The 21,437-nt window shown below is 42.3% G+C and overlaps 1 protein-coding gene across 5 annotated transcripts in view; it reads left to right on the plus strand.

Annotated features, from left to right (window-relative positions):
- The window catches only part of Dgki (diacylglycerol kinase iota), a 452,147-nt gene that overhangs the window by 206,839 nt on the left and 223,871 nt on the right, over nt 1-21,437 (plus strand). For all 5 annotated transcript variants that reach the window (XM_015989976.3, XM_015989977.3, XM_076566517.1 and 2 more), the window contains exons 7-8: nt 13,724-13,795; nt 17,221-17,337. In XM_015989976.3, coding sequence (XP_015845462.1) covers nt 13,724-13,795; nt 17,221-17,337 — 189 coding nt within the window. The remainder of the gene's footprint in view (nt 1-13,723; nt 13,796-17,220; nt 17,338-21,437) is intronic.

Below are 21,437 nucleotides of genomic sequence, written 5' to 3' on the forward strand. Positions count from 1 at the left end.
CAGGCAGGTCCATTCCCCCCTCCCAGACCGAGCCAAGTGTCCCTGCATAAGTCCCAGGATTCAAACAGCCAACTCATGCAACGAGCCCAGGACCTGGCACCAATGCACAGCTGCCTCCCAAACAGATCAAGCCAAATGACTGTCTCACCCGTTCAGGTGGCCTGATCCAGTTGGGGGCCCCTCAGCCTTTGGTTCATAGATCCTGTGCTTCCATTCATTTGGTTATTTGTCCCGGTGCTTTATCCAACCTTGGCTTCAACAATTCTCGCTCATATAAACCCTCTTCTTACTTTTGAAGTATTTGCATTTCTCTCTCATTCAAAGGCACAAAATTATAAGAAAATGCTTGTAAAGTCCTCTGGGTGTCCAAGATATATGAATATGAGACTCAGATATTAATTGATAAGAATTATTTCCCCTTTGTACATGAAAAATTGATTGCAAACTATATCCAAATAACAATAAAAACAATTTAATATGTATCAGAAGAAGAAATATATAACTTTTTTGCTCTTTAAGTTGATAAAATATGCAGTCTTGAGAATCTTAAAAATCCATATATATATATATGTATATATGTGTATATATGTATGTATCTGCACATGTGTCTGCATATAAGGTACATAACATATTTACAAACACTGCTGTTCTTACCAGAACTCTGTGGTGGTTAACCTTGATTGTGAGCTTGACAAGATTAAGAATCGCCATGGAAACACAACTGTGAGTGTGACTGTGAGGTGTTTCCAAAAAGAAAGCTCCACCCTGGATGCTTGCAGCACTATTCCATAGGCTCCAGTCCTGGGGTGGATAAAAAGGGGAAAGTGAGCTGAGCACCAGCACCCATGTCTCCCTCTCCCTCTCCCTCTCCCTCTGCCTGTCCCTGTCCCTCCCCTCCCTGTCCCTCCCCTCCCTGTCCCTCCCTCCCTCCCTCCCTCCCTCCCTCCCTCCCTCCCTCCCTCCCTCCCTCCCTCCCTCCCTCTCTCCCTCCCTCCCTCCCTCCCTCCCTCTCTCTCCCTCCCTCTCTTTTTCTCCCCTGCTCTCCCCTCTTCCTCTCTGCTTCCCAGCTGCCCCAGGCTCCTGCCCTCATGCCTTCTCTGCCATGATAGGCCGGAACTGTGAGCCTCAGTAAATCCTCCCCTCCTTACGTTATTGCCAGGCAGTTAGTTAAAGCACTGGGAAAAGTAACCACACACCTAGAAGTCCACAGAGGGGCAGAAATGGAAATAAGAATTGGAGGGAAAGGAAGGGAGAGGATATTTAAGAGAAAGGAGAAGGGAGTGATTAAATATCCCAAACATGTCCAATCCCTGGTTTTCAGGGAGAGGAAAGAAGGCAGGAATACGTTAGCTGAGGGGAAAAGGGGCTGGAACATAGGAGTAGCCAGCAAACGAACAAGATTACCCGGAGAATGGAAAGAAGTTCTGGTACCACCAAGCTGACTGTTGCCAGCTGCACTGTGCACATCCCCGGGGCATCCTGGGACAGTCTGCTGGCTCCCCAGGCCACCACAGCAGCTTTTCAGTCACCATTCACCATGGCTCTGCTTTTGGAAGAAGCCACCTGTGGAAGACATGCTTATGGTCTTGGATGCTCACCACCTTTTCAAGTCATTTTTCTTTCCTTCCTTTTTTTTTTAACTTTGGTTTAATTTTATGTTGTGGGTGTTTTAGAAAAACTTTTTATTAGTTAATTAATTAAAATTTTTCCCCAGCCCGATCACATTCCCCCCTCCCTCCCTTCCTCCTCTCTTCCTAGTCCCTCCCTTAAACCTCTCTCCCTATCCACTCCTCCTCCTTTCTCTTTAGAAAAGGGCAGGCCTCCCATGTATATCAGCCAGCCATAGCATATCAAGTTTCAGTAAGACTAGGCACCTCCTCTTCTATTAAGGCTGGATGAGGCAACCCAGTAGGAGGAAAGGGTCCCTAGAACATCAAGTCACTTTTCTTGATCTAATTTCTGAGGAACATACTTCCTACCCTGCCTTGGTGTAGAGCTTAAGAGCGTCAGGCACTTCAGACAGTGATGCCATGAAAAGTCCCCTTCAGTTAAAAATAGAGCAATGTGGGGCTGGAGACATAGTTCAGTGGTTAGCAGCCCTTGCTCTTTCAGAGAACACAGGTTCAGTTCCCAGCACCTGCATGGCAGCTCACAACCACCTGTCACTCAACTTCCCAGAGATCCAGCGTCTTCTACTCCTGTGGGCACCAGACACAAGCATGGTACACATGCATGCATGCAGGCAAACACTCTTACCCATAAAATAAAAAGGTATACAACTTAAAAAAAATAAACTATATGCTGGCACTCAGTGAAAGGTGGCTTTCTTAGCACGCTTGAAGACTTGGTTCCATCCCAGTACTGAAAAAGAAAAAGGTGTGATAAAATATGGTAAGAAATCACATATGAGATAAATTAACTTGTTAAAGGGAACTTCCCTCATGTATTTTTAAACCAGTCTCTACAGCAAGAAAGCTATTGCTTTATTTCCTAACTGGGGAGCAGGAGTCCAGGTTCTCCTTGTAAATGGAACTTAGGGAAAAACTACTTCAAACTCATACCTGAATCTGTTTAAACAAGTTGGATACGTCTGAATGAATGTCCAAGAGGGCTAGGATGTTGGCCAGGAAATATTGGTCGATTACTTTGGTAAAAGTTTAGGTGTAGGTCTTAGTAATTCCTAATTATGTATCAGTTTCTGCTGGCTAGAGGCATTTATAGTAAAACAGCACTCCATTCTGATATGAACTAGTCCAGTGCTGATAAGAAGCCACTGTAGATTTACCTCACTCTTAACTAGCCCTTCTGGTGTAGATGGCCTGCCTGGTGTGTATCTGGGAACAGTGTCCCTTCCCTTGGGTGGTCTGATCCCAGCCAGCTCTTGCCTTCTGTAATTTTCTATTTATGATGGAAAATGTTCAAAGTTCCAGAGGATTCCCCAGGTACTAGGTGTAGTCTTCAAGTCTCCATTGTTATAGCAACTACCTTCCTCCCAATAACGAAGTTCAATTACTCTCAGCAGTGACACCTTTCTGTGTCTGCTGGTCTCTTGACACAAAAATCCTCAGTGAATAGAGGCAGCAATAGTTCAGGGTTTGAAACCGTCCAGCTATGTCTCATGATGGACCTCAGCTTCTTAGAACCCACGGTTATTAGTGTGAGAATGACAAATTCCCAAAGTGGGACAGCGCGATTAGGTGTATGCAGGGCACCTGCATGCTGCTCTGGGAAGTGGTCGTGGGCTTTGTGAGCACAGTGCTTGCAGGACATCCTTCTCAACCTCTGTTGCATTTAGTTTCAGTTGAGGAGCTTCTGGGTTGGATGTGACATGACAGGACCAGTGTATCTCCTGGTCACACTCTCGCTTCTGAAGTGTTTTCTCTGGACTGGTACAGCGTTGTGCTGGCCTGGCACAGGCATGCCAGATGCTGTAGGTGTGTTGTTTCCAGTCCAGGTGAGTTGATGCCCTTTCTAGGAAAGGCTTCAGCAGCATCATTTTTCTACTAAGTAACTGGTTTTTCAGTTTGAGAGTTGATGCCATGGTTGGTACTCAGATTTGGTGTCTTTCGCTGGCAAGTGACATTCAGCAGTGACAGTAGCTAGCTCATTTTTGATGAGAGGAAGCCCACACTTTTGGACCTAAACAGCATCTCTCACTGCTACAGCAGGTGATCCACTTAGAACCAAATGGTGCCAGTAATAGCAGGCTGTGGCATTAACAGTTATAGCAGTGTTTTTAGTTCTTACAAGGTGAGTTCTCTCTGGTGGGCATTTACATCCACAACAATGATCTTCATGGTTTTTACTCTCATATGTCTATCCACAATACTCTTCTCCAGACTTCTTTCTTTTTTCTAGGCCCCTGACCAACTAGCCAAGCCATTCACTATCACTGTAAGTCCTAATGTATCTTAATGTCAGGCCACTATCTTTTTAGATGATGAGCACAGCCAATTGTTCTGCCTGAATTTATGCCCATGGTGAAGAGTTCTTCTTACCTGTGTCTCCGAAGGACTCAGAGCAGACCTTGGGCAGCTATAATCCACTTTTGTCCTGCACTTAGACACTAAGTTACACACATCCCAATCTTAGATGCTCCCTGCCCTTCCTAATGGACAGCACAGTCTTCTATATATTTATCCATGTGAATGTAGTGAATGACATGATGCTGTAACAGGAGATGATACGGGGCTTCTAGTGAATCCTTGGTCCTGCTCATGCCAGAGCCCATACAGTCTTTATGACAGAACCCAGCTCATGACAGCTTGGTGACTTCTGGTCAGGTAGTCCCGCACAACCACACAACACTAGCTGCTTTTGCAAGGTGTACAGTCATTTCCTGCAGAGGACATGTGCTTGTTTTGGAATCCTAGAATCTGTGTTGTAATTTTTCTTGTGTCATAAGGATCAGCTCTCCTCTCCTATCCCCCTAAGTACCTGGAGTGGCAGGGCTACCCTTACTGCAGAGAGGGCTTGTGGGAAAGCTCTTTCCTGGTTTGAATCATATGGTAAACTAGAAGCATTTCATACCATCCACTAAGCGGTCATGGCAATAGTCTTGAGTGTGGAATACACTGTCTCTAGAAACCAAAGAAGGAACAAAAATGCTGAAATGCAGTCATTTGCTCTTTGTGTTGGAGAGAATATTTCCGCATGCCTTGGATGCTTGAGCCCCTTGGCTTCACTCACACAAGTTTTTGTGATTGTTTGGAGGGCTTGACCACTTTTTCTCCCTTTCTAAATCCTGCAGTCTACCTGGCATTTCCTCTTCAGCCATTTTTAACACAATGTCACTGATATTGCAGAAGAAGTGATGGGCAGTGTTCTTTGGTTCAGGTACTTGTCACTGGACCTGGATAACACCCAAGGGAGTTACAAGCCTAGAAAAACATATTGCTAACCATGAGCATGAATGCAAATAGTTTTAAAGTCTGGAAAAGAATTGATCTGACAAATCAAGAGCCATATGTCCTATTCTAAATGCTGAAAGATCCTGAACTTGGCAGCTGTAATCATAGCATGCTGGTTCATTTCCCTATGGTTCAGCATTTTTCTTCAGTAGCATCTTGTTTTTGTAGTGCTGGAACTGGTGTTACACACACACACACACACACACACACACACACACACACACACACACACACACACACACCAGTCTCATACAAACATACATACACCCACAGAAGAAAATAAGTAAATGTGAAAAACAATACTGTTGTCATAACTCAGGTCAACCATTGGAAGTCATCTAACACCAGTGCTTGGAGAATTTATTACTTTTGATTTATGTATGGCTGGGAGGGTTTCATGAGGTTCCCTTGGGTATTGTTGCTATGGTAGTCCTTTCACAAGAGACCCAGGAAACAGCACTGGGGTCTGCCAGTCATCAGGCATGTCTTTCCTTATTATATAATAATATATAAGAACAGGCAGAACCAGTGGACAAATCAGCCTTGGTCCAGGGTGGACTTCCTTTTCCATCTTCTTCCCCCTCCCGTTCACCTCCCTCTTCTCTTTTTCTTTTCTTCTCTTTTCCCTTTCCTCCTACTACCCTTGCCCCCTCCATCCTTCTCTTTATTTTCTTCCTTTCCTACCTTCCTTTCACTCACTCTCTTTGCTGGAGATTGAACCCAGAATCTGTGTCCTCTAAAACAACAATAACAAAACAAGTAAACAAACAAACCCTGGGCCTCTTATACCCTTGTTATCTACATTGAGAGAACAATGGTGTTGCCTACCTCTAAAGATAGATGCATTAACTTGAACACTTATCCAATTTTCCTCAAATTGTTTGAATACTTCTCTCTCCTCAGTTTTCAACTACCTACATTAAGGTCACAAGTCCTCTTAGTTAGAAACAGTGAAATGTTACCATGGACCTTGCCGCAGCCCAGGGATCCTACCTAATCCTTCAGTCCATGGGTTCCATCTTTGACATTTGACAAGGGACAGAGCAGAATATTGTGACTCTTTATTGGACTATATGCTCCCTCCCCACTTTTGTGATCCTTTATCCATGCTTTCTTTTGATTCTATTGACTGAGATTTGTATCAGAAGTCTTGTAGCTTCTGTGCATGTTGGGCATATTAACTGGTTATGTTTTCTCTCTAGGCCATATTCCTTTGAAGCATTAGTCCACAGAAGCCTATCATTGTACTTTGATGGCTGAGTGCTGCCACATTATCCCTATGGTTTTGTAATTCTGTAATTCTGATTCCTATCAGACTGCTCACTCTGTGAGGCATTTCTTCCCATCAGGACTAAGCTTCAAAGGAGTTCTGTCTGTGAATCTCTTGACACAATGGTGACTTTCCCAGCAACATGAATATTATAGCTTTGGTTAATGCTGTGTCCTGTGGATCTCTTAGAGATCCTAGTCAACTGGGCTTTCCTTCTGTACCCAATGTGGCTCCCTAGCATGCCAGTTTCTATGAAATTTCAGTTGCCTCTGCCTCCATCACTACAACTCAGCCATCTCTACTGTGCATAGCATGGATCACATTTTTGTTCAGGTTCTCATTCTGGCATTAGTGTTAGAATTATCTTCTGTGTTTCCTGATAATTCATCTATTATTGGTTCAAAAATCATGTCTAATATGTATAGTATAACTAGGGTTGTACATTGTTATGTTCATAACTAATGCATTATGTTATAGAAGAATGTTCCCACACAGAGAAGCTCTGTACACCTTTGAGTCCTGCCCCTCTTTATCCTGTACTCTCCTACTCCTGCTCCTAGGCTTCAGTGACCTCACTCTCCTACAGGCATTAGTGAGATGTGGAGCCAGGCCTTTTGAGTTGCAGCTTCTAAGATACCTTTAGATGCCTCCTAGAAGATTATATGTAGTGCAACCCCCAAACGAAGTCAAAACTATTTCTAGATGCTGGACTATTTCTCCCAAAGACATCTCCTACTCACCCCCACTACCCTCAACACAACTTGTTAATCCAGGAGAGACAGGGTCTCACTAATTTCAGAAAATTTAAAAAGTCTCTTTCTCAAATTAGTGTCAAAATTGTTTTGAATCATATATATATAAACAGCACTCAAGTTCACACAAAAATAAATTGTAGTTAGTCCCACTAGTGGAAGTGTATTTTCTTCAAGTTGGTAGTTAGGGGTTGAGTACAATCAGTTATTTCTTGCACAATCATACAGATGGCATGATTATCAGTTACATGATTCTGTTCAAGCTGTCCTGATTTCTTTGTTGATAACTGTGTTAACATCAATCCTGCTCTACAGCTTAAAATTTAAACTATTTTAGCCAATCTCTTTCTTTCTTGGAACCCAACTGCTTAAAAAATAGTATCAAGATAAAATGGTATTTTTACTGGTAAAGGTATCAATTATGGGTCAATCAGGTAGAAATAAGTTTCCTCAGAGGAGCATTATAATAATTGTAGCCAGTTGCATTGATAGGAAAATGCTTAAGAAACCTCCTGGGGGCCAGGTGGTGGTGGCCCCCAGGAGGTTTCTTTAATCCCAGTGCTCAGGAGGCAGAGACAGGTGGATCTCTGTGAGTTCAAGACCAACCTAGTCTACAGGGTAAGTTTCAGAAATAGAGCTACATAAAGAAACCCTACCTTGCAAAACCAAAAACAATTAAAAAAAAGAAAGAAGAAGAAACCTCATGGGAATTCTAGGATAAGAATTAAGCCCAGCATTCAAAGTCTTATACAGCTTGGTCTTTATTGAACAGAATGCTCACTCTCTGTAGAAAATGTTTTTGTTATGGGCTGGGGAGAGGCTAGTGGGTAAGAGAACTTGCCACACAAGCAAGAGGATGTAAGGGCAGGTCCCCAGCACCAGTGTAAAGAGCTTAGTGTGGACTCACGCACCAGTTACTCCCTCACTAGAGGGTGGACAGAGGCGCTATGCTATCTGGAGCTTTCTGGTAAGCCATCATAGCAGGGGGTGGGGAATACAACAGAAGAACACCAGTGAAATAGTGTGCTTCTGCTTCCGTGGGAAATCCTGACTCAAGGAAATAAGGCAGAGAGCAAATGAGGAGGGCACAGCTTACTACACTCACACACATGTGAACACATACATACACCATACACACAAGTACTACACACACACACACACACACACACGTATGTACGTACATACACATATACGTAAACACATTTACAGACACACACTTTTCATCCTCAAATTAGGATGGCCATAAAAGATTAAATACAAGTATCATAACTAGATAGATACATCCATACAGACATTTACATAGAAGCTGGTAGCCATTCTTACAGGTTTCTGCCTGAGTTTCAAGGTCCTGAGCTGAGCTGTGCCCTTCTGAAATGTCATGGGGCATGGTCAGTGAATCCTGTCTGCTAAATGTTATGACCCAGGCACCAGTCCCTCAATTCATACATAGCAGACATATCATACATATCAGACATATCAGACAGCTGTACATAAAACAGAAGCACAGGGATGGGAAAGCTGAGAAGAGTTCTTGGATCTTCTTATTGCCTAAGTGATTTTAGGCAAATCACGGACTTCTAACTTCTCTCTGAACCCAAAAATGGGAACAATTCAAAATCTCCAATTCATGATAAGTATCAAATGAGACAATATATTAAGAGGGTGTTATAATATCACATACACACATATGTGGGGATGTCTATAAACATATATATGAAAGAGTACTTTTATTGAAAAATCCATCAGCAGGGACCTCTTCTACCTCTTTGCCAAGAAAACCTTCTTCTTTCTAAGATAAGACTGGGTGCTACTCTATTCACTGATTCAACTTGTGTACACTCAGTTGCCTCCTCATTGTATTGCATATTAGCCTTTCAGCTTCATAAAGAAAACAGTCTATTGGGGTGCTAAAGCCAAACTGATACCCAAAACAAATAAGGCTAGTCACAACTAGGTTTGGACTTTTTAGTCACTTTATGAGCCTTTAGGCATGTTGGTGGACATTGGAGAGACTTACTTTGTTGTTGCCGTTTAAAGTTTTGGAGACATGTAGAATATCTACTCTTGGGTTGGATCAAATCAAACAAGGACTGGCCTCTAGCCAAGAGATTCTCCCACCTCCAACCTCAGTTAAAATAAAATCAGTAAAATAATTTCAGTCCATTTCACATAGAGCCCCCTTCTCTGGTTTCAGCCAAGTCTGTAAAGCTGAGTGCCATTTCTTACATGGTAGAAGAGAGAGGCAACAGACTTTGAAGCCACTCAGAGTAATTCTTATTTCAACTTTATTCCAAAAGCTCAATTTGATTGGAAAAAAAATCTCCAAAGAGACAGCAGAGTCACTTGGTTGGTATTTTTAGTCTAAAGTCAGCTAGATCCAAAGCATCTGGCTTCTTGTCCTTACTTTCCTCTTTCATAGGGCCGAGCAAAATAGCCCTGAAAAACCACAGAGCCATTTAAAATTCAGTCAGGGCATCTGTCAGTACCATAATAGCAGATCTGGACCAGAATTAAGCTGAGTGATTAGGATCTGGCCCTTTTTTATTACACTTAAGAGACTGACCAAACTCTCTCCATAGTAGGTAGTCTATGGGAACTTGGTCCATAAAAGCTCTGAAGAAGCTCTGTTTATGTCCTTGTATTGGATAACTCTGAAGCCATGGTCTCTGTGACTCAGCTGGAATAGAATCCAAAATAAAACACCAAGCTGCTTATCTCGAAGCTCAATTCCCAGGGACCTGCAGTTCTATATAACCATTATGTTCAGCGCCCTAGTTGTGACTGGCCTTATTTGTTTTGGGTATCAGTCTGGCTTTAGCACCCCAATAGACTGTTTTCTTCATGAAACTGAAAGGCTAATATGCAATACAATGAGGAGGCAACTGAGTGTGCACAAGTTGAATCAGTGAATAGAGTAGCACCCAGTCTTATCTTAGAAAGAAGAAGGTTTTCTTGGCAAAGAAGTAGAAGAGGTCCCTGCTGATGGATTTTTCAATAAAAGTACTCTTTCATATATATATTTATAGACATCCCCACATATGTGTGTACGTGATATTATAACACCCTCTTAATATATTGTCTCATTTGATACTTATCATGAATTGGAGATTTTGAATTGTTCCCATTTTTGGGTTCAGAGAGAAGTTAGAAGTCCGTGGTTTGCCTAAAATCACTTAGGCAATAAGAAGATCCAAGAACTCTTCTCAGCTTTCCCATCCCTGTGCTTCTGTTTGACGTACAGCTGTCTGATATGTATGATATGTATGATATGTATGAATTGAGGAACTGGTGCCTGACTCATAACATTTAGCAGACATCTCAATGAGGTTACAGTTGATATCGTGCCATACATTTTACCCTATTGATCCCTCACACAGCATTGCAATATTGAGCACTTATTAGTGAAATTTAGAAACCTAGCATGTTTGCGTGTCTATAGTGGCTGGTTATCTGCCTGACTGATGTGAAGGTCCTGTGAGGAGGCATGGTATTGGAAAACTTGGGGTAAGATATTAAATCTTGTATAACACTATGTTCATAGCTGAGTTAAGACAGACAGAGAGAGAGAGAGAGAGAGAGAGAGAGAGAGAGAGAGAGAGAGAGAGAGAGAGAGAGATATCCAAAGCTGATTGGGAGGATTGTGGGTAGTACCAAATGCTTGGATGGATGGCTTATTCTTTAATGAAAGAGGTGTCATTGAAGCCTTTGATCAGGAGGCACACACTGAAAGAATTCCAGCTTACTTTGTGGCAGTAAAGAGTAAGGGGGGAAAGACTGTTGATAAAGAGACGAGACATAACATGAACAGTGTCACATGTACAATGAGCAGCAGACACACCTGGATGCCTGGGTAGGCATGAGGTCTAGTGCCTGAGAAATTCATGGGCTCTGTCCTATATTAGCTCCATCATACTTTCTCTTGGACGCTTGTTCATTTGATCAGACAGTGTCACAGATTTCTGCTCTAGCTCTGAAGACATGTGCCATCTCTCTCTTTTATTACTCCCTCCAAATTGACTTGAATGAACTTTTCAAGTGTCTCCAACGCTAGCCATTTTGGCCTCTTTGGGACACATTGAGTAGTTTGCTATCATTTTTGAAAAGCCTTCCACACCTCATCCTCTAACCCATTAGATTTTGTGTCCCCTCAGTAATATCCCTGTCAAGTGGTTTTGACATTTCATCAAATGCCGGTGATTGCTGTGGATATATGGATGTCAAAGCTGACCCTGTATTTCAGTTAATGTGTGACACAGAAGCAGTGTTGTCCTGGGGGAAAAGCCCCTGCTGTTGACAGAGCGAGGTTGAGCAAGACATCGCTCGAGAGGCTGTGTCAGGGGTCCTGGAGTTCACCCAGGGTGTAGTGCTTCACAAGAGGGCTTGCAGGAGGCAGCACATGGAGCTCCTGTCTATGGTTTCTTGTGACACAAAGACACAGAGCAAGGTCAGCACAAAGGAAACACAGGGGAAAGCCTGGAAGAAACCAGGTACCACCAGCTTCCACTGGGAGTCCTGCAGACTATGCAGAGTCCCTCCAGTAGTGAGCTGTGAAACACATAGAAATATTATTTATCTGTCTCATTAAGACTCCTTGCCCAGGAATTTCACTGAGGCTTGTTTGCCCAAGTATCTTTTACATAACACAGAACACAATCCTGGACTCCCAGAAGGAAAGCAGAGGTTCAGCATAAGCAGCATTAGGCCAGGAGCCATTCAGATTGTTCTGGGAGCTGAACAAAGTCTCCCCAAAGGGTGAGATACCAGATGCCAACCCTCTGCCAATTTTGCAAGCACCTATCCTAAGGATAGGAGTCTCTCTAAGGGCGGTTAACTCTTCCCTGGACAGAGAGTAAAAATATTATCTCTGTTGTTGATTGTTATGGAGAAGCTGCTACAAAGCCAAGAGAGGCTTGTTCCAATTCCAAATTAAGAAGTCATGTTTCCAGTTTCTCCCCTTTTCCCTTCTATCCTCTCTGTGGGAGGGGCTTTAATTGGGGAGAGGAAGGGAGGTCAATATAGAAGGGAAGGGAATGAAGAGGGAATAACACAATAACACTAAGGATGCTTGAAAAAGCCTTAAGGAATCATTTTATATTTATCTAAATTTACATATAGTACATATGAGTCTATGTATGTGCACACACACATACACACAGTTTAAATGAAATTATGTACTTAAGGTGATAATACTTCACCCAAGAACCATAGAGACTCTAATATATTCCCCAGTGCCAGGCACAAAAAAACTCCTTTAGAGTTGTTGATCATGGGAGTATAAAAGATTCCTAAAATGATATAGGCTATTGTTATTGCCCTCTGTTGATCCCCAGAAGTTGAAGGTAAGTTCCCATTGCTGAAGACACTGAATACACAAGACAAAGAAGACTTGAGCTGGATCTGACCCCAAATGCTCCTCCCCTAGGATTAGCTTTTGCAGTATCATAAGGTACTAATCAATCTGCCAAAGGAGCAGAACATTCACTAGTCCTACTGAGCTGTGACACCTGTGAACCAGAATAATGGTCAGCACAGCAAGACAGCCATGACGGTACAATAGTGGCTTGTCGTCTATCTTGGTGGTAGCCAATAGCTCCCTAAATTGGGCTTAAGGCCTATTGAACAGGAGGGAAATCATGCCTGGTACTGGAAACCTAGCCAATTACCAGGGGCGAGTGAGGTCAGAGATCTCTTAGGAGAGTCTACCACTGTCACTTTCCTAACCCATGGTAATTCCTAACTGCAATCTAGATACCTATCCTTATATACACAGTGAAGTGTAGCTCTCTTTTCGGTCAAAGATACTTCTTTTCAGGAGAGATGAAGACCACTACAGAAAGCCATGGCTAGTCAGAATGCAGAGTACAGTTCACTGTTGGGTGCCCAGGCCCAAAGGAAACATCTACAACACATCCCCCTACACTTAAGACTCAGGGAACGTCTTGGAAGGAGGGACAGAAAGAGTATAAGAACCAGAAGACCAGGAAGTCTGCTGCAAGACTGAATCTTTTAGATTTGACAGGGAAACTACACAGGAAAAGGGAAGTGGCTGAATCTGGGAGAAGATTCTTTGAACACTGATGTGTACTTCCTTCGGGGATTACCGATCTTGATGGGAGAGTCGGTTTGCTTTTTAGTCTGAGGAGACTCTTTGGCCATTGCATTGTCTTTGTTACTGCTTGCTGGCTAGAATGAAACTGAAAAGCTGCTTGTTTTGAGAGGGAACATCCTGAGGGGAGGGTGAAAGCCTTCGGATTTATTACTCTAAGCTTGGACTTCTCCAAGACCCTGGCATCTAGGTACTGCCTTTGGTATTTAATTTATCTTTTCCTGGGTTCTCAGATACTAAAGTTGAACAGAGCCTCAATAGTATGTGACTAGGTGAAGCAATGATTTTTATTTTAGATAAAAATATTTAGTGTAGTTTATAATATGTATAGTTTATGATAAATATGTGTGTGTACATATGCTATATGTGCACTCACACATATACATGTGTTTATGAGACATGTTTTTAAAGGAAACTCTCTTATGTTAGTGTGGCTAGCTTGCAGATGCTTGTGGTGTGGGAGACACCACTGCCTCCTTTGTTTCATGCTCCAGACAGCTCAGAAATAGAAAATGATTTTATGGCAGAAGGTGGAGAGAGGAGTGCTCTGTGGCACTTGCAGTAATGGTTACTATAGCAATGGAGGACAATTCCGGCCTCTCTCGCTTCAGTGAACCTCAGGAGGGCAAATGTGGGCCGTAATGAGGAGGTTTGAAACTCTCTGTCTCTTGTCCCACTGTCTCAGGGTTTCCAGCAAAAGTTCTCCTTCCACAGTAAAGAGATCGTGGCCATCAGCTGTTCTTGGTGCAAGCAGGCGGTAAGTGTGGGGTGAAATAAGCGTTGTGGGCTCACGTGTGACCATGACTGGCCTGGGAACAATGCTTGGGTTCCTGCCTACATGTGGAAGATTACCCTAAAAATATTCAGTTTTCTCATACAGCATCCTTAGAAGAAGCGAGTAAAATTATAGATCAATAGCAAATATAAGTAGGGGGAAAAAACAGAGAGAAAAATTATACTTCTTTCATTTAACTTGAAGCCTGGAATGAAAGTTTGGAAACCCTCCATGATTCTCACCCTGGGATTAGACTCTCGAGAGCTCCTTCCCCCTAGTTCATCCACATGTCTTCCCTGTCCACGAGACTGCTAAGGGTTCCTCCTCATACTAAAGTCCAACACGGGGAGCCTTGAGTGAACTCTGCATCCTGGGGGTCTAGGTCTCGATGTGAGAGACTTTGTTGCGGGGCTGTGGAGAATGAGTGCCTTTGGTGTTGCTCTTTAGGTTTCGATGTTTGGCTAGCCATCCACATGCCCACTGAAACAGAGCGCTTCCTTATATTTGACCATGTACATTCATTAAGATCCCGCACTAATTTCCCACTTACTCTACTTTTCTTGATCCCCTGTCTCATTCTCTTCTACTCTTAAAAGCACTTGACCCCTCCATCCAAAACAGATATTGCACTTGCTTGTTTGCTTTCCTCTGTGGCTGCTTTTGGACTTTACTCTAGCATAGTTGTCAAACTATGGCATCCAGGGCCAAGTATGGCTGCCACCTATTTTTATGTAATAGTTTATTGCAACACAGCTGTGCCCAACTGTTTATGGGTTATCTGTAGCTCTGTTTGTATCTCAGAGATGAGTTGAGTATTTGCAACACACCCAGGCCCTTACAGAAACAGTTTGTTAACCAACCCCCTCAAGTCTCTCAACTTATCTACACTTGTTTTTCAAGGTCGAGTCTTGCTATGTAGAGTGTGCTATCTTTGTATTTGTGATCCTTCTGCTTCAGCCACCTGGATGCTTGGATTATATGATACAGCATTTCAGCTTCCCATCTGCTTTTTTTTTGAGTGACCATGTAGATGAAAAGATATCACCCGTTTAGTTCAAAGGAGGCCTGGAAAGAAGATCTGTGTGTGTTAGCTAGATTCAAGGTTCACAGGTCTACACACAGTAGATTCAACACTAGCAAAGGGGCTGGAACAGATGCAGTTTGAAACAATTGCAGTTGACATTTTTGTGGGTTAAACTCTTTGCATTATAGCAAGTCTGTAAGATTCAACCCAATAGTCTCACTAACGTAATTTCCCCAGGGCCTCCTTCTGTCGAGAGCCTCTGCTTATCAGGTGCAGACCCACTGGTCTGGAAGGTTCAGTGTTTGCTGTACCACCATCATACCGTGTTTTTTTTTTTTTTTTTTTTTCTTGGCATTTCCATTTTATCCCAGTCATCATACATGCAAACTTTGTGTTTCTGTTTAAAAACATGTTCAGAAGCACAAGGCTATCCTACTTATAGTGAAACTTTACATCATAAACACAGGCTCTCCCTCTGGTATTAAGGTGTCAACTAGTCCCTAATGCTTCCCATGCTGCTGGCTCTCCTGAGCTGGGAAGAGCCTGTTCTGATAGACTGTTGCTCCTGTGACCCTGGGGTGAGGTGTCTTATTCAGGGTCCATTAATTTGAAGCCTTGATCCTACTTTACAGTGAACACCCATAGTTTCTTCGTTAATCTGCCATCTTACTGATTCACTACAGAGACTCACTTTTCACTTTACTGTTGTGGCCGAGCTTTGGCCAATTTCACAGATTTTTAATGTCCCAGAAAGTATGGCAATCAATTTTACAAGAGCTTATATGCAGAATATAGTCACACAAATTATAGCATTAATATATTCTTAATAGTACAAGTAATTCCTTCCAGGAAATTCGATATCAGATAAATAAACAAATAACTGATCCTCTATGATACAGGAGGAAAACCTTGGGCTAGGGAGCTGGGTTTCCTGTGTGTGTGTCTTGGCTCCAACATTTAAAGGCTGTGCAATCCTGAGTGTACCTGTTAGTTTCTAGCTTAGAGATCACTCAAGTGTAAGTTGAAAGAGTTGCTTAGACAGTGTTTGAGACCCTTACTACTGTAAATATGCAATGGGCATGCATTGAGGTTTAATTTGAATTGCTTAAAAAACAATCAAATTTGAAAGGAGGTGTTCAAAGGATATTTTTCTGATGTGACATTCTTCAGGTTCAGTTTGTTTGTGGATCCCAAATAATGGGTGGCCTGGAGAATTCTTAATTATTTAACCAGTATTTTATCCATGATTGATGTTAATGAACTACTGGATCACAGGCGATCTTGACAGTATGCAGAAGTGAAAACCAAGTCTTTGTGATAGTGTAGAATAAAATTAGGGTAGCTGTGTGTGCCCATTTTCCTCAGACAGTCCTAATTGATGTCTGTTCTCCCGACATTGTTATTATCAGTGGTTTCTTTCACTCTTTAGCTCCAGTTCGGTTGAAATGTGAATTGTGTATTGTGTGTTGGTTATAATAAGTATAATTCAAGTATAAATAAAAAGTCACTATGATTAGAACTTAAATCCTTTAATTATTGCATAGCTGATTTTTATGTTCACTAGAAATGAAATATCCCCACACATGACTATCACCTCATAGTCAGAAGGTGACTGAAAATATGGTTAGACTGAGGTCACAGTGCCAGCCTCACGATAAGAGTGGTGGGCCACCCCCCCCCCACGCTCACACACACTGGGGTGTTCTGGTGACTGTTACTAGTTCATGTTTTCTTCCCTCCTGTAATGAACAAGCTCCGAAGGCCTGCAGAGTGTAATAGGACCACTGTATTTTTAAAGGCTCTAGATAAGCCCAGTAGACACGATCTCTTTGTGTTTTGTTACCACTGAGGTTAATAGCTTTCTGGAAGAGACCACTTGCTTCCTTCCTGGCTCCCCACACTTGAAAGATTACTTGGGAGGATTTACAGCAACAGTTGTAGAAGCAAAAAGTCAAGGAGATGGCCATTGCCTTCCCAATTGTCATTTTCTTCTCTATGTCATATAATAGAAACAGTTGTGTGTAGTTAAGGTTAGTAGAGCCCTTCAAGACTCGGCATCTTTATATACATAGTCCATTAAACAGTTAGAATGTCTTAGCAGGCGCCATCCTTCTAGGCTCTTATTTACAACTGTTATGTCTAACTGGAATGAATTGATCTGGTCTCTAAGCTTGTGGTTAGATGGTTGAATGCTGATGAGATGCATGTGTTTCTTAATGTGTAATTATGTGTGTTTGTGCGTGTGCCTGTGAGCCTGCCTGTGAGTGAGTGAGTGAGTGTGTGTGTGTGTGTGTGTGTGTGTGTGTGTGTGTGTGTAGCTATCCCTTCTTGCTGTGAATGACCTCTTACTCAGAATTGCTCATTAGCCTGTTTCTCTCTTCAGTTTCACAATAAGGTGACCTGCTTCATGCTGCATCACATCGAGGAACCCTGCTCTCTGGGGGCCCACGCTGCTGTCATTGTCCCGCCCACCTGGATCATTAAGGTGAAGAAACCTCAGGTAACTGCAGGATCCTGGTGCTGCTGGTCTAGTGCAGAGGAAAGGAAACTGTTTAGATTTGCTTTTCTCCTTCAGTAGTCTTCGGGCGCCTATCACCTCCACACATTTGTCCCTGTAGTCTGGTGCTTAGCTACCAGGCTCATCTCACCAGCCCATCACTTGACCTCATTGGGCTCTCTCGTGGAACCAGACTCCCATCCTCAGAAAAACCCAGTTTCACAGCAAGGATGTGTCCTCCTCATCCACGTGTAATGATGCTCTATGAAGGCAGGTTTCCTGAGTTTCAGTGAGTGCCAGTGAGGATACAGTGGATTCTTACATGATCTCTTCTCTTCCAAGCCTGAGAGGAGTCAACAGAGAGCAAGGTTGGCAAGGAACATAGGTTGGTTAAGATTTATGCCAATCTAAAGGGCAGACTGTGAGTTATGACCTCCATTACATACAAGGCCTGCTTAGAGAGCCACAGTGTTTTCTTACAGTGAATTGAATCTGCTATCTTAGTACCTAATCCCATTCTGTGCCCTTAGTAGCCTTCCTGTTTAAGCCAATCTTTTTATTAGTCTGGGGGACTTTCCTGAGGATGTAGGGATTATCCTTGTAGGGATTATCCTTGTGTTTAAAAGGTGGATGAGATTTAGGGCAGTAGACTAGAGAACAAGTAGCAGGCAGGACAATAGTACACAGTGTACAAAATTATAGTCCTGGGCCTGTGAGGTGAGTTAGATCATACTAGGTCTCTGCTGAGGCATGCAGGAGGAAACGTCTAAAACAGCGGGAGGCCACTCTTTGTTAAGGGTGATTGTATGGCTAAATTCTTATTCCAGAGTGCACAATAATGTTTTAGCTATATTTGTGTTTCCCAAGGAAGTAGCATATTTATGGAGGTATATATCCCATCTTATTCGTCTTTAGCCATCATACTGAATATAATGCATCCATGAACATGGCTAATTAAATGCTGACTTAATTAATATCTTCTTGACCTTTTATATTTCGAAGAATATGATCGAGGAACATTAGAATGTGAACACAGATGTGTAGACACACACACACACACACACACACACACACTCGCAGTGAGAGATGAGGTGGATAGACAGATGATAGAAAGACAGGCAGATGATAGAGATTCCCAAAGTTGGACAGCCATCCTACTCTACTATACCCCCATCTTCCTTCTTTTAAGCTTCTTCGCAATGACTCCAAGGAATTTTCTGACTTTTTTTGTCCCCATGTTATTAACAGCTCACCTCTAATGAGCTGCACTCTATACTTTATGGGTCTGCCAGTCATAATCTGATCACAAACTCAAGTGTGACTATAAACCTCTGATTTTACAGTTATGGAGTTCAACATCTTTCCATCTGTCATAACGGGACCCTGCTAACAGCACTATCCCCACTTGGCTGGGTTCTCTTTTCTGATTGTTTTCTTACACACTTTGGCTGGGTTTCCCTTATAAAACACTGTTCTTACTTGATCACTTCTTTTCTGTAAGGAAGCCTACTGCTTCAGAATAAAGTCTGCATGAATCAAGAATCTGCCCGCCATCAGGCCCGCGCAACATCCAGTTCCTCCTGTAAGCCAGCCTTCCTTTCCCAGAATCTACGAATAATGTTTTATATATGTTGATGTCTCCCCTAGGGAGCATAAACCCATAGGATCGAGTTGGGACACTCTAGTCTGTGAAGGGAGGATTGTGCTTAGTCTTTTAGTTTAATGCTTAGTGCATAATGACCAATATACATACATTATCCCTGTACAAAAGAAACTTCAGATAAAAGATGTCCCCTTTCACTAACATTTAAAATTTTAGACACCTGCTGGCTTTTCTATCACATACCCATGTTTTCATTACTGGTTTATAGGCATAGAAATGTACCATTAGACTAGATATACTACTGTAGTGTGTACAGGGTTGAGGGTGGTTAATGAGTGATGCTGTACTACCAATAATTCTTCAGAACTCACTTAGTTTTAAAAAATGAATCTTGGGTAGATGTTTCTAGTAGTACACATAGTCCTAAATCATTTAAGCTGTTCCCATTCAGTAGACATTTGGTCCACATCCCTGCTGGTAGATGTTTACATTGTTCCTAATGGCCTGTTTGCAAACAGTGCTGTGTTCAACCCTTCCTACTCCTGAATGAGGTTTTCTTTTTCTTGCTAGTTTTCTTTTTTCTTGTCTTATTATGACTGGATGATCTTTCATTGCCGGAGTACCGTGAAATGGAATAACAGATTTTATTCAGTGACTAACACAATCCCTCAGACTTGCTTAAACTATTTCCTTGGGTGAATTATGAAGATCAATTAGCACGCATGATTTGATGTGACTTGGAGCTCTTGAGACCTGCTCCTCAACTTTGGGGACAAGTTTTCTTTGTTATCTACTGTCGTCAGAACCACCTTAATTCCAGTGGGGTGTCCGGAGCAGGAGGTGAGCATCCCTTAAATAACCAAAGCTCTGCCTTCTTCCGTCTATGACCTGCCAAACTGTTGTCTTGTGTTTGTGGGAGAGACTTCCTTTGTTATAATGAAGTGATATATCATTTTTAGGTCTTTTAATATAACCAATTATTTATGATCCCATAACCTGGAAAAAAATCCCTCAAGGGTAATAAGAGCTAAAGTTTTGTTTACAGTTAAATGATTCATCCATAAGGACTTCTTAACTGCCCAGGAAGGAGTCATAACTCTGATAATGGTTTGGTTGATAGGATTACTTTCTTGGTAAGGTGAGATTGCTCTGACACCTGGTCCAAGAAGACAAAGGGCCTTTATCTTTTCTGATGTCTTCATAGAAGGATAGGCATAAAATGCCTAGAAGGCAACTGCTCTTGATATCAAAAGGCCATGAAAACCAGTCCGAATAGTGTTGATATTGTAAGGGAATCAGGCCCCTGAGTTAGCTGCCCTTGCTAGAATAAGCAGGCTTTGTTTTAGAACATTGGAGAAGTGTGAAAGGTTTCTCGACTCTTTCATCACCAATACTTTACAATAAGTTTTAGACATTGCCTCTGTAGTCTCACAAAGCAGGCCAATTTGTTGAATTCCCTAGTACCAACCCAGGCAGGGCAAGCTTTGCCGTAAATTAGTGCAGATGGGTATCTTAGCTTGTCATGACTGCGGTACATTCCAAATCTGCCTTCATAGCCATCTCTTCTTCTCAAGATGCTGCTGCCTTGCAAGTGAAGTGATGTTGGACATTTGTACTCAAACAGAAGGGAGCCGTCTGAATAATGAGGTGTACTGGGAAATTCCAGAGTACTTGCTATTGCTCTTTGATCATTCTTGATGCTATAAACTTCCTTAAATCTCAGACTTGCTCGGGTACTCTGAGTCAATCACTATACCTGTTCTGTAGAGAAAGCCCCAGATACATGGGTCTTGGGGAGGCTCAGAGGCACTTGCTACATCTGTGTTGAAAGACTGTTTTGTGTGTCTGCTTCTTACTCAAGGTGAATTGCTTACCTACCCTGTTTTCAGATTTCTTTCCTTGTTTCTAATTCCGTATTTCCCAAATGTGCTTGACTGTCAGAATCACCCAAAATGCTATATGTGTTATGATAAGTTTAAGAAAGCCGTGTAAAATCTTCACCTGATGCAGTAGAACTACATCTTAGAATTTAATTGTTGAACTCTGTCATGAACCAAGGCCCCTAGTGTGTTCCTGAAAGCAACTGGTATTTGTATTTATTCGGTCTAGGCAGGAATGAGCTAAAACAACAAAGTAGTGGGGAGACAAGCCATCATATCCTAGGCACGATCATGCAAACCAGAAGAGGCTTAGTAAATACTGTTAGTTATATAATGTTTATTCATTGTTTGGACCATGATTGGGGTGTGGTTGTGCACAAAGGATTTGTGCTGGGTAGTGAGGTTAACGGATGTGAATAGATGTATATTATGGAATGGATGCAAAACCAACTGCTTCACATATACCTTTTCTTGTTTAAACTTTACAACTGTCCTGTGAGGTAGGTATTATCACTTCATGCTAAAACTAAGAGCCTGTTGTATTAACCATTTGCCTGACTCAGTAAAGTGCATGCATCTCATCATAGGGAGCTGATGATGGATTCTTGCAAATCCATCAG

Source organism: Peromyscus maniculatus, chromosome 3 (assembly GCF_049852395.1).
Source record: "Peromyscus maniculatus bairdii isolate BWxNUB_F1_BW_parent chromosome 3, HU_Pman_BW_mat_3.1, whole genome shotgun sequence".
Classification (NCBI taxonomy): domain Eukaryota; kingdom Metazoa; phylum Chordata; class Mammalia; order Rodentia; family Cricetidae; genus Peromyscus; species Peromyscus maniculatus.